This window comes from Neopelma chrysocephalum, unplaced genomic scaffold, assembly GCF_003984885.1.
Source record: "Neopelma chrysocephalum unplaced genomic scaffold, ASM398488v2 Primary Assembly neopelma1_24, whole genome shotgun sequence".
NCBI lineage: Eukaryota > Metazoa > Chordata > Aves > Passeriformes > Pipridae > Neopelma > Neopelma chrysocephalum.
The window spans coordinates 21735552-21749488 of record NW_020897693.1 but is presented as its reverse complement, the minus strand read 5'-3'; the positions used below and the strand labels follow the sequence as shown (position 1 = coordinate 21749488).

The window sequence follows — 13937 nt, the reverse complement described above, 5'->3', positions numbered from 1 at the left end:
GATTTAATGGCCCAGCAGGTATTTTTCAAGGGAGCTAAATACTGAGGTGTTTTTCCTAGCAAGTAGGTGCTTATAATGGGCAATATACCTATAACTGCAGTAGCATTACAGTTGTAAATATATCCAATGGTACAGCACCAGTTCTGTTGCAGGATCCATGATACAAGCTTAACTTTCTCTTCTGGTTTTTCAATTCACACATTTATTGCCCCTGCTAGTACCAGGTCATCTGGTGTGGGAGTCAGGTAAGATAATTCTGGCTGCTTAAGTTCTTTGACAGAACAAAAGCCTTACAATAATGAGTGGCAGAACACTAAAACCTTTCTGACTCGACTGATAAAACAGTTCTCCATGTTTCATGGGCAGTGCAGATGCTTGACATAAGGGATATTGTGATGATTAATAATTAACTGGCTGGAGAGACTGAGAGCTCAAGGACAGATGCCTCCCATCTGCAATCTCCAGGAGCTGAGGCTGCACTTTTCAGGAAGGAGAGAGGGAAGCTGGTAGGTGAGAAGGTGACAAGGTTGGTGTGCCCGTGGAACTCAGAAGCCTTTTCAAGACACTTTACCTTTTATCTCCCAACACAGAAGGTATTATCCTGCACTTCTCCAGGTGGCTTTCACTATTCCAGCCACTGGGGGACCAGAGCAGCGATGATCCCTGTCAGTTCCTTGTGCCAACTCACCCAAATGAGATGCATCATTAGAAGCTACATTCATGTATTTAATAGGCTTGAACATCAGCTTTAACGAGACACCTCTGAGATCTTGGGAGAGGTAACAGACAGTTAGAAACATGCTTCAAAGTCCTGTGGGTACGAGAAGCAGAATTCAAGTTCAGAGGTACCAAGTACAGGATTTTTAAGTACCTGATGTGTTAGAGACTATTAATTTTTGTTCATTACACTAACTTTAAAATTTCATCTGCATAAATTTCTTTGATCCACCAGCGGCTTTAACTGTATTAAAATTAGCTAGAACAGCAGCTGCAATAGGCACTGAACTGCATATCTCAGAGTAATTACACATTACAAAGGGAATCCTTGAAGCATTTCAATAACATGCCATATTAAAAACAGCACTTAAAAAGCCACAGATGGACGTGTGAGCCTCCTAGCATAACTTTACTGCAGAGCTGGATTCGGAAGGTAGGATGTCACTTTTACTTGCTTCCTGCTTCCTTGCCTTTCTGTCAGAGGGTGTTTCAAAGAGCACTGAAAAAGCTTTAGTTCATCCTGTGGCGTTGAAAACTGTGAAAGAGAGATGTAAAAGGAGTCCCTCCCTTCCCATCCCCCTTTTCTCTTACATCCCAATTCAGCTGTCAGGGGACACGTTCCTTCCTATTAGCTCTGCCTGAATACAAGGGACAGAAGAGTACACACACAGCATTCAGGGGGATGTACGACCAATCCAATTAACAGGGTGCTGGGATGAACACCTTTATGTCCTCCCTTGCCCCCCAAGGGGTGTCCTGCCTGCTTGCCAAGGCCTCTAGCTACCATGGTGCAGAGCCTCTCCTGCCAGCAGCATTCTGCCCAGGGAAGGAGACAGAATTTGACCTCGACAATAAAAACAATTGAAATTTTCATAGATCCATGTGCTTTGCATTCTTTTATCCTTCCAAAGCTTTTGCTTATATTATGAGATACGTAGGGAGAAAAAAGGATTTGTAGTACTTCCTTTTTAATGGTCCCAAGAACACCCGAGGTTGAAATGAACCTATTTAATTTGCCCCTGTTTCTTCTTAGCTTACACTGGATTTAATCTGTTCTCTTTCAATTCAGCACAACCCATTTTTCAATGTCCTGGCCCTGAATTTTCTCCCAGTAGTAAGCAGAAGAGGCATAGTGCTCCAGCAGCAGAAAATAGGTCTATTCCACATCCCAAAGAACTGTCAAAGAGAAGATAGCCAGCTGTCTTGGAAAATGAGCAGCCATAAAAATTAGAGTGAACAAAAGTACAGCAATGGCACTGCAATCAAGAACAATGAATGTTAGAACTGGAGACAGATGGTGGGTGGATTTCAGCTTGGGACATGCATTTTTAGCTCCGGCCTCCACAGATATGAAAACCTCCAGTGCTGCCTTCCCACCTTTCCACAATGTCTCCAACACAGGGTTGCTCTAAAGACATACTAGCCCTTGTATTAGTGCTGGGACAGACTCAGAAAAAAAGCTGCACAAGTAACTGACTCTCCAGGTTAGGTAGACAGGTAAGGAGGAAAGGGCGGTAGAGATCCTCTCAGGGCAACAAAGCCTGACATCTGTCTAAAAATTCCCTGATTGAAAACAAACATATAGGAGGAGGGAAGAGCAAGGTTGGCCTCTATTTCCCAGGAGGAACAAGTGCTTTCTGCTTGTACCTGATAACCAGGAGCCTAGACACTTGTCTGGAAGGATACAGACCAACTTTCTGACCACCTCAGCCTGCCAGAGGGGGTTTGACTTTCCACCTACCTCAGAGGAAAGCAGCCTGGCCATCCCATCATAGTGTATCTGGAGTCAGGCTTTCTCATTCCTTCCTGGTGAAGCAGCTTTAGAATCATATAAAGTAAATAATAGATTTCTTTCCTATAAAATATATGTTCAGTGGGCCAGAGAACAAGTGTGAGTAGCACTATTGCTTGGCTCCAGCCTGGACAACCTCCTGGAACAGCCAGGATCCACTGGAAACATCCACTCTTCTGCTGAGTATTTCAAACAAAACCTAAATGTTTTCACACAAGAGACCCAGAACAACCAAATCCCACTGTCTGCTTCTCTGGCAGACCTGTGTGAAGTGGCAGTTGTGTTTGAATCCCTCAGGGATTTTAACCTGGCTTCTGTCACTCCAAATGCATCAGCACAGTAAGTGGTAGAAGTCAAATGCAGAACTAGTACTGTTACTCCCCCAGCCCATGAGCAGCGCTCATGTCAGAACCTCTGGGTATGTCATGCCATCTCAAATGCCCTAAAATAGTCAAGACATCTCTACAAACTTGATAGCTATGAAAGAGGATCAATGAGGGAAAATAGCTCGATCTTTCCTGAGAGGAATCCAGAGATCAGATGGATATCCTAAAATGTCTTTTGATATCTGTGCTTAGGCAGCTAGCAGAGCCTTTCATTTTTTAGATAAGTGATTTGCTAAGAAAGCACCTCAGCCTTGCCTGAAAATACCTACAACCTAGGCCTCCTATGCAACTAGAAGCATACTGCTGAGGCTCATGCCCCAGGTGCTGCCCAAGAATACAGATTAATGACAAAGGTGATGATTTATCAGATTAGTCCCATGCTTAACCTCTTGGTCCTCTCTTTCTGTCGCTTCTCACACTCACCAGGCTAATCCAGGGCTGGGAGAAATGACAAATATGAGGCAGTTATAAAATCATCAGCTCCAAGTAGTTCCAAACAGAGCAAGACACATAGATGAGCCAAGAACAGATGTCTAGAACATTTTGTACCTAGCGAAAGATAACCTATAGCAAAGCCTATAATTCACCCTGGAAGGCTACACTGGGCTCCTCATGCATTCTAAACCCTGAGGCAGCAACCAGCATCTAGGAAGCCTTTTTTCTTGCATGAGTATCCAGTATAAATAAATCACTAGTAGAAGATATTGAAGAGAACAGCAAAGGAGTTGATAGTTCCTCATGGGTTTAAGCATGACCGCAGAAAGCACAGTAACAGATGCACAGTTGAAAGTTCAACAAACCATGTTATCAACAGAACTTACACTGTGCCAGATCCTTCCTTTCCCAGAGATGTGGATCTGCCAGGAGTCACATGGCATTCAACCCATTGTTGACACACTCAATGAAGGCACTAAGCAGGCTGAAATGCTTTCAGCATTTCTAGCATCAGACACTTGCTTCTGTAGATCACCATTCTTACCTATCAGAGATCATTTGTAACTCCCAGCATTTATTCTTCCCTCATCATTATGTTTCCAGACACCTTAAGATTAATTGCTTAAAAATTAAGTTACCAATTAAAACCATGTTCCAATCTTAGGATGTAGCCTCATATTTTTTCTGAGATAAGAAGTCTCACAGATTCACATGCTGATAGATAAAGCTCTGAAGTACGGAGATACCTACTTTCTCTGCTCTGGATCTTTCACACTCAAGGACATCCAGTGCTTTTTTTCTTTCCTAACAGTTTGAGTCCATTTGTTAGAGAAAGAATCATTAGACTTGTGAATTTTGTTTCTTTTCTTCCCCAGCAGAAATATAGATTTTATGTATCGATTGGTCTCTGCCTCCCTCCCCAGCTTCAGCTACGTCATCTTGGCATAATGACAGGAACAAGAGAGACTGAAACAAACAGAAAATTAGAATAAGGGCAACTCAGGTCACCAACATAGCTTTCAGCCCTAAGACACTCATTTAAATTCAGTTCATTGCACTAATGCACAACTATATACCTGCCTATCATCACACTTAGAAATGGATCTGACATTTGTTCCAACTTAGTAGCTCTGCTTCTCCCACTAATGCTCAGCTCTCCCCTGCAGAAGCTCCCAATGTATGTACAACTTAGTCCCTCTGGGCTTCTGAGTAGGAAGCTGGATGACCAGCTGAGCCACACCACCAGAGCAGCTACACTTATACACCAGGGATGAGGTAAAAAAGGCAGAAGGGTCTGTTTTGCTACTGCTAACATAAACTTATTTGTTAGGAGAGTGACAGTCTCCAGTACTATCAATACATCAGCTTTCATCAGTGCCAAGAGGGGTTTGTTTGGTTTAGGGGTTTGTTTGTTTGTTTTAAAGAATAGCCAAGTAACATTAGGAACCTTGACAGCAAAGTGAGCCAGAGGCTAAATCTTGCTGACAAAAGTGTCATGTTCTAAAAGAAATCTGCCTTGCCATAAGGGGAAAGCCCAAAAAGCACCAGAGAAAAATCACTGGAAACCAGCTTCCATATGCTTTCAAGAGGAAACAATCATTTCTCTCAGAGCTGCTCAGAGCCAGGCCAGGGGATTGTGACTTTGTCTGTAGATGGAGTTAAAGGACAACTTCCTGTAGCAGCAAAAGTATCTCTATATCTTCTGTATCTCTTAGAGCTGACCTTACTTCGAGCCCCTAGGTTTATACCTGAAATCCTGGCCATAAGAATCCTGATTCCTCAAGAGTTCAGGCTGCCTTGAAATGAGTGCTTTAGAGACACCAAGTCAGTCATCTGCAGGAACTGACTCAAGAGTACTGATGTGGGAACTGTAAGCTAATGACAGGATCTGAGAAGCTTTGCTCCAGAAGCAGAGTTCACACATTTTTTTACATTGTGTTAGCTTTCCTAGGATCTCCTCACTCGCACGAGTTTCTTATATTTGCTGATGTAAAGGAGAGCATGTTGTGGAGCAATTTTCCTAAGGCATGCAGGACTAGCAGAAGTGACAACTCCTGTGTTGCCCTGGATGAGTCAGTTCAACTCAGTCCACTGGGCAACAAAGCAATGGTTCAGTGAGCTTGCTGATAGGATAAATGCTGTAGCCAGAGATAGCAGTGACCCATGTACAGTCAAGAGACAGCTCTTACAATATCTCATGCATAAGCATACAGTCGCCAGCTACAATACTGCAGTGCTGGAGATCTACAGTAACATGGACAGGTAGCCAGCTTGTCACCCTGACAACATCAAAACAGACTGTTCCTCTGACAGATAACACATCTCCAGGCTGTTGCTAAGACAACAAAAATCCACATTATGCATAAATGGGCACACTTCATTGCAGGACTTATTAACCCAGGCCATGCCACTTACTCTTTAGCTTCTCAGTTGATATAAATCAGTTGACATGTTTGGATTCCTTCTTCTTGAAGGAATGGACTCAGCTGCAGCTCAGTGTATTAGTTTTTTAATCTTTTCTTCCTCCAATTGACTTCCTCTGTCCAAAGACACAAGAGAGGAGAGATGTCTAGTTGCATTTCATCGTCTTCTCACAGGCTTGAAGCAGGCACTGACTATAACACAGCGCTCAGCATCACCAAACTGCTTTCCTTTTCCCTCTGCTTCTGAGTTCAAGCAGGGCAAGGGAGCAATCCCAATCTGTGACTAGCCTGCCTGAGGTCAGCCTGTTGTCACTCAAATTAAATTGATGCAGTCTAGGAGGAAAAGAGGACCAGAAACAAAGCCTAGTTTTCCTCACTGGCGCACACTGCCAGGCATCTCAGCCTGATTTATTTGAAACCTCTAATGTACTGCCATCAGACTTGCCATAACACCTTTTTTAAAAAAATTGTTCATATTTTTTTCCAAAGTCCAGACCGTTTGCAGTGGGAAATGTTGCACCCAAGAAAACTGAAGCAGTCTGGACAGACCTTTCATATCTTGGGCTCAGGACTCTGTTGACATCCAGTGAAAGCAGCTTTCTCTGCCTCCTCTCTCATTTGCAGCAATGGTCTATGTAGTCTCTCTGCCCTTTAACCGAGAGTCTTCCCAGAGAGTTTTTGGGCCCATAATAGAAAGTATGATTGATACCTGAGTGATTATGAATCCTGAACCTATTGTGCAGCATACAGATAATTTAATAGTCTAAACTCAGTCCTTCAAACAAACAAACACAACAAAACAAACCAAAAAACAGCACAGAAGGCCGACTCAAAGCTCTAGGAACGTGCATAAAACAAGCATCTGAGGTCTACCTGATCCTTCACACTACCACCTTTGAGTAGCACTATGTTTGACTACTCTTGGAAAAAAAGATTGTTTAGCACTCATGTCGGACATACTATAATGGCCCATCTTTGCGAACGAAGATTTGGGGAAAGGTCTTTTACCTTTCCAGCCTGCGCAATGGATTTTTTAGGTGAGACACAGCCTGCGCTGAACTGAGCCCACCCTTTAATCCTAAGGTTCATCTGCCGGGGCCAAGCAAGCTTGGACAATGGCAGTGAGGTCCTCAGGACGTAGGTTTGTTTAGAGTGTCCTTCTCATAGATGGATGGCCACACAGGGCTAACGACCTCCATCAGGCCAGGAGACCGGGATTTGAACCCGTGGTCGCAGCAGTGAAAGTCCTGCACGCTAACCACTAGGCCACCAGGGGTCTCCGGACATACTATAGCACTGTGGGGAACCCATTTCCAGGCACTGGGCACCTGTTAGCTCACCATTTTGTTTTGTTATACGGTACCCTGTACTTGATATCACTTGAAGACAGCAGAATGAATAAGGCTCTGGATAAATGAAGAGTCAGTGATAAAGTAAAACTCCAAGGTTAAAATCTTCCCCTTTTCCTTCAGGAATTTAAGGATTAATCTTTCAGCTTACCCGCACAACAAGCCTGTGAAGAAGATTAAAACACCCCAGATCTTCCTTAGCCAGTCCTTATTCATGGAAGAGGAATTCTTGAGTTTTGTGACTGGTCACAGAATAAATAAGAGTATGATACACCTACCAAGCTCTTCCAAGATTATGACAAACTTTTGAGTGAACAGTGTGTTTTGGAGAACTAAAATGATTCAGATTTGGCAAATAATTTTGGATAGAGATGACTGGCAAATATTTTAAGGAGAGTCAAAACATTTCATTTAATGTGTATGTATATATATGTGTATGTGTGTGTCTGTGTGTCTGTGTGTCTGTGTGTTGTTAGATTTTAATTAAAATCTCCCAAAGGCAATATTTTGGCTTTTGCTCTCTATTTGTTAAATACATTCACTTCGGCCAACATATGAAGGAAGAAAAAGAAAGAAGAGACCCTAGTGACTCTCCATCACCTAATCTTTCAGGACCGCAAGTTCTTCGATTGACTCAGAACACCTCTTCAGCTCATCACAGCAAGAAACTTCACAGCTATCAACCTACTTGACAAAAAAGTCCCCTTGCTTTCCATGTGGCTTCCTGGAATACCAAAAAGAGTCAGGAGATGCTGTGCTTCTCCACACGCAGCAGCTCAGAAACAACTAACAAGTAGCGCAGAGGTGGGTCCACTACCTGCACTAGGATTTTTCACTCTTCTGACTAAGCGAGCTGAGAGCATCTGAGACCTTTACCTACAGTAAGCACAAACATGTTGACATTTTCCTGAGTAACTAGACTTATTATTTGCTCCAAAGAGATAATAACATGCTCCATGATCTAGTCAGTGCTTAAAACAATCATTTCACAGAATGAAGTGCTAGTGCTTGCAATTCTGTTGCTACTTCTATAATAGACTCAAAGACTTCTTATATACTGAAGCTAGAGGTAAAAAGCATATCTATTCCTTCAGTCCTAAAGCATTCTGCTGTAGAGGCCAAGTCTCACTCTCTCCTTCCCATTGCATAGGAAGCCCAAAAGGGATGCTAGGATGGTAAGTTTGTGCTGGTTTTCAGGTCATCACCTCCAAATCATATATGAGCAAATTGCTGAAAATGACAGAGCTGAAAAGTGCAAAAGGAAAAGTAACTCCTTCCTCCATACTACTATTTTGTATCAGAGAAGTTGGCTTAAAGTACTAAAGTTTTATGCAATTATTCTGTGGCCATACAGACCCTCTAGCTTTATGCCTTTCCTCACAGATAGCTGGTATGTCCTCTTCTCTGCAGGGACTCTTAGAAACTATATGCATAACTTTTAGCTTTTACATCCTCAACCCAAAATGCCACCCCTTCTTCAAACACAGGCTGTTTGCCATAATATCACAAAACCAAAACAGAGGCCTTTATCATCACTGTGAATTCAAGAACACTATTGTGTTTGTTTTTCTTTCAGGGCCACTTGGATGATCCACTCAGTGGTGTGATGGAGAAATCAAACCAATGGCACCATCACCCACTGATCAGTGAAGCAAGAGAGACACCAGTCAGTCAGCTGCTAAATGGCCATCCTTTGCCATCACCATCAGCCTTTGGCCATTTAGCAGGCAAATTATATAAATTATATAAAGAACTGAAAGAACATGGGAGGACCATTATAAATATTTACATTTTTGTTACCTTTCTGAAATTGAAGTCACAGGGGAAAATCTCAGAGTTGGCCCAACTACAGTGACTTGAATCTTATTTCCCTCTCATTCACTTCAGATGGGATGACATGTAATGTCAATAAAATCAATGGAATAACAGTGGGACAAGGCGGAGAAAGAGACACACACCCCCTTTCAAATAGACCCTACATCATTGCTCCCTGGCTCTGTGCTGACCAGGGCTCTCATTCTCCTCTACAGCACATCTCAGGGGCTCATTTTCCCCAGCAGAAAGAGTAAGCAAAAAAAAAGCCAGTAGATGAAAATGACAGTTTTATATATTATCAGCTGCAAAGACAGTGGAAATTCAGGACAACTTTAGCTGTAATAAAAGAGGGACAATAGTGATATGAATATCTTTGCTTTTAATATGATAGCATGAATGTGCTATGCAATAAGCTGGAAATATTATCAGAGCCCCCAACTTGAATCTCTGCCAAGCAAACTATTTTTAGTGGAATGTGTTTAGCTTGCTTGTTAAAGATTAAAACCCAGGCAATAATTGCAGTTACTCTTCTGCCTGATTTAAATAGGCAACATTTAAAAATGCACAGTGATTAGGCAAACTATTCCAAAGTAAGCCACAAAGACTTAAAGTGATGAGGAAACAGGATGATATCCTGCCTAAGAAAGTCAACCCCGTAATCTAAGATGTGTTCCATGATAAACAGCTTATTGATGCAGACCAGAGGGAAGAGAATTGCAAGTTATGAAAGGGAATTTGATTTGTCCTTCTGAAGTAAAAGTGGTCAGACTGATCAGAGCAAACTCTGCCACAGATTTTATAGATCCAGTTATTTCTTGCAGGTTTCCAACCAGAAGTTGGCTTAGAGTCCAGCAAGAGCTGGACTGGGATTCAGACTGGGAAAGAGATATACCCACGATCAAACCTCTGATCCATATTCTGTATTCACACTTACACATTAAATCAGAGTTCAATATCCTGAATATCTACTCTTTAAAATGTCCTAGTTGATCAGCAAAGTTCTCCTGCCTTGTCCATTTTGCAAGTGCACAAGTCCATACAAGCTTGTACAAGGTCTTTGGCAAGAGATAGAACAGGATATGACCACCCACTGTGCTGAGGGTGAGGGAAGTTTGCTTTTGATGAGAATATTCTGAATACTAGGAATACCCAGTGATTTTTGCTCCATTATTTTATGCTGAAGAAAATAAGTCTATGAATAGATCTACCTGCTTCAGCTATTTGTGCAAAACACCTCATTAAATAGCAGCACTTTTTTTCCTAAAGAAGCCTGGTACATATCCAATGGGTAAAAGGATAAATGGCTATAATCTTTGAATACACAAGACTACACAGAGCGGGTATTTCATAGCTGCACAAAGCCCATAATTGAACTTCTGCCCTAAGGATAAGTTTTCCTGCAGTGTAAGTGCTTCCAGATGCCAAATGGGGGTCATGTTCTTTGTCAGGAAACCAGAGCTTTACATCCAGTTAATTGTTGTCCCCAGCTGTCTTTTTTGTTGTTGTTAGGTTTTTTTCCATTGAGGCCAATTTTCCAACAGTTATTCAAGCAAATGTGCTCATTTCCCAGTTCCCCCATGATTCCCCACCACAGTGTAATAAAGTGCAGATTTTGCATGGCTACAGTCCAGACTTCGTGGTGTTAAAATCATAGCAACAATGAAAAAGCATGTTGCCTCAATAGTCATAATGTAGGATGTGAGCTACAGGTGACTCAGTCGTAGTCAAACTAGGTAGTCTATATGAAAATAGAACAGTTTCTGTGTACAGACTGGTTAACTCATGGAGTTAGTACTCACACATGAAGGTTTTCATGGTTTGCTAAGCAGCAAAAACTACTTAGTCTGAATTAAAATGATGGCTGCAATTCAGTTCACTGTGTCCCATCTCAGAACACAGTGACCATGACCAGCAAGCCCCTTCTTCCATAATTCCTTTGGGCTGATCTTTGGTGCCAATCAAACATAAAAAGGTTAAAGATGATATCCATGCAGTATTTAGATCTCTTTCAGTAGTGAAATATTCACTGATTTGGGCCGGATCAACCGTGGCTGAGAGAGGAAAGTTCAGACCATAGTTTATGGCAGAACAAACTAAAAAATTGCAAGGAAGAGAGGGGACATTATTTTCCTCAAAGTATTAATGATAAACTCTTGTGTGTGCATTTGCAATGCCAGTCCCTTGTTATCAAGCACTAGCTACCACTTACTTGGGTTACCAGACCTGTTGGTTGAAGGACAGCTTGCGGGAGTTCACAGTTCAGGCTGCCAAGCAACTGATCTTTAAACACTCAAGACCAAATTCTGGGGAAGGATTTTACACCAGCTTGTTTAATTTTACCAATAATAGCACTGGAAGAGGTGGCTTCAGTCCATTGTACTTGTGTTTTTTGGACTGTCCCTCAGAGCAGACACAGTCCTACCTGAACAGGCCTTACCACTCACTCTTCCCTCAGAAAACAACTCACCTGTTTTAGTCCTCTAAAGATCCCTTAACCTTTGTGATAAGAAGAGGTTTGACTTTTACAGCAACCCACTCCTAATCTCTTTGGTGTCTATTCCCCCTACAGGGAAACCCACACTATTCTGTGGGCTTCCTGATAAAAGTTGTCACTGCCTGATGATAAAAAGCAAATGTATGCTGTAATCTTAAAGGTCTGGAGCTGGATATTTAGAGCTCAGTCAGCACTGGGCCTTATAAGGTTGTATTTTCCCCAGAAAAGTTCACTAAATTTGTGGAAGATCTGAAAACTACTTTTTTTTTCTCTTTTTTTTTAATCATTAGTTGGTAAACAAAAAACAAAGAAAAAGTACACAATCATCAAAATGCTCTTCATCTGAACATGCCTCTCCTGACCTTCTGTCAGAACAGCAAGCAAATAGGTCGTGCCAAGCTTTCTTCTCTTTGGAGGCTTGCGCCAAGATTTGGACCTTCTGATTTGTTAGCACAGATAACACCCACTCACATTCCCCCTTGCAAGAAAAGGTCAAGGAAAACGACTTGCTATCCTGTGAACTTTCAGGAAATATTGCCCAGCAGTATGTGCCTGTGCTCCTCTCTGTGCTGAAACTTCATGAGACAATTTCTTAGTCCTGTTGTTGCAATTAACCTTTAGAGAAAATGATTAAATACATTCTTATGCATGTGGGGGATTGATCCATATTATTAGCCTAGAAACTATGTCCTTACTGCAATTCTACAGCTAGAATTCTCCTCCCTAGATGAAATCCTGGCCCCTTCCCTACAGCCTGGTAGTGCTTGCTCACTCAAAATTAAAGAATAATTATCTCAAACAAAGACAGAGGTGATCACATTTCCTTCCTTAACTGGGGCACTGGAAATTAAAAAGTCCTCTCCTCACCCAGTGCTGCTCCTGAAAGATCCTACAGAAAATCGAGCATAATACCTGTAATTTGGTCCAATATGCTAAACATTTCAAACAACCAAAAAGCTGGGGTCAGCATCATCTCTGATATGACATGCTTGGATGAGGAGTTTGGGCCAGGGGAGGGGAAGGTGGGGCAGGGAATCAGCCTCTCTGGGGATCTGTGCTTGGCTACTCTTTGTACAATGCCTGCCTCCAAGCATGAATGCCCACCCAGCCCCACTGTCCCCTCAATCAGTACAGTTTCATACTCACCATGTCATAAACATTCAGAATCACTGGTTCATTTGCCATTGTTGACTGCAGCAGAGGTTGGATCAAAACCTTTCAGTCCCTGCCAGATGTGTGTTGATGCCCCAAGGGTATGCTTTCACCCTGAGCCAGATAGAGGGAAATGCCTCATCCTACAGTCGTGCAGAAGGAAGGAGTGCAGAGAGAGGAGGAAAGGAGAGAATTCTCACTGGTATATGTGTGTGTGTGTGTAAAGTTGGTTGCAGGGAGGCAGTAAGGGTTGGCTTGGGTTTGCTGGTTGTATAGGGTTTATTTTAGCCCTCCACGGCGTGACAGATCCAAGGTTTCTTTCTAACTCTGTAGCGCACCTTGGGGTCTGTAGACTCATACACCACTGTAACGAGGCACCGTCCAAGCTTGTAAATCCCGATCCACAGAAGATAGACTCTGAGCCCAAATAGAAGCCCTCTTCTGGCACCGTGAGCAAGGCGGGGGGCAGTGTGTGCGGGGGGATTTCTCGGCAGAGCGGCAGGCTGCTACCGCAGCGGGCTGCCAGCACGACGCAATAGCTCTGGGCTCCAAGGCACGGAGCGGGGCCGGAGCGGGCGCCGAGGTCCCTCCTCCCGCCGCCGCAGCCCGGAGCCACCCTGGGATCTGTCCGCGGTGCTGGGATCGGTCCGTCCGAGCCGGGATCTGTCCGCGGTGCTGGGGTTGATCCTCCCGGAGCCGGAATCTGTCCGCGGTACCGGGATAGGTCCGTCCAGAGCCGGGATCTGTCCGCGGTCCTGAGGTTGATCCCTGCTCAGACTCTCCGTTGCGGTCTCTCCGCCGCCGGCAGGACATGGTGAAGAGGCTGTGCCAAAAGGGCTCCAGCGCGGGGTTCAGCGGTGGGAGGGGGCAGAGGAGGAGGCTGGCTGCCCCCGGGGCACAGAGGGGATGCCGCAACCCCCATCCTGCCCACGGCGTGCAGGCAGACCTGGCGTCGGCGCCGAAGTTAGTAGGCAGTTCTCCGCGGGAGACGACGCGGGATTACTCGGCGCTGGGCCTGGAGGAAGGAAGATGCCGAGCGGGCGATGCTTCCAGGCGGGGTGCGGGGCTGGGTACCCCAGCTCTGTGTGCTCTGTTCTCCGCAGGGCCAGTCCTTATTTCACGATCAGCTCGTCCCGAGCCGGGCAGCCTCTACTGACTGACAGCCATGGGGACCTACCCCGTCCTCTGCTGGCTGGATGCATCGCTGCATGGCACACGGTGGGAGGGCGTGGAAGGGACGAAACGACTGGGCAGGGCGAGTAGTTTCACTTCTGGCAGCAGCAGGGTCTGGAGTTTCTTCCGTCCTGGAGCTACTTTACACTCATGTTAGGACCGGGCAGCTCTGCAATGTCTTGCCAACAAACACTCCCCTCT

General features: G+C 44.0%; 1 protein-coding gene across 1 annotated transcript in view; it reads right to left on the bottom strand.

Moving 5' to 3' along the window:
• Window positions 1-13715, bottom strand: part of LOC113980436 (deubiquitinase DESI2-like) — a 59703-nt gene extending 45988 nt beyond the window's left edge. Inside the window, exon 1 of the mRNA XM_027707661.1 lies at window positions 12558-13715. Coding sequence (XP_027563462.1) covers window positions 12558-12596 — 39 coding nt within the window. The 5' untranslated portion in view covers window positions 12597-13715. The remainder of the gene's footprint in view (window positions 1-12557) is intronic.
• Between the last annotated feature and the right edge of the window lie 222 nt (window positions 13716-13937).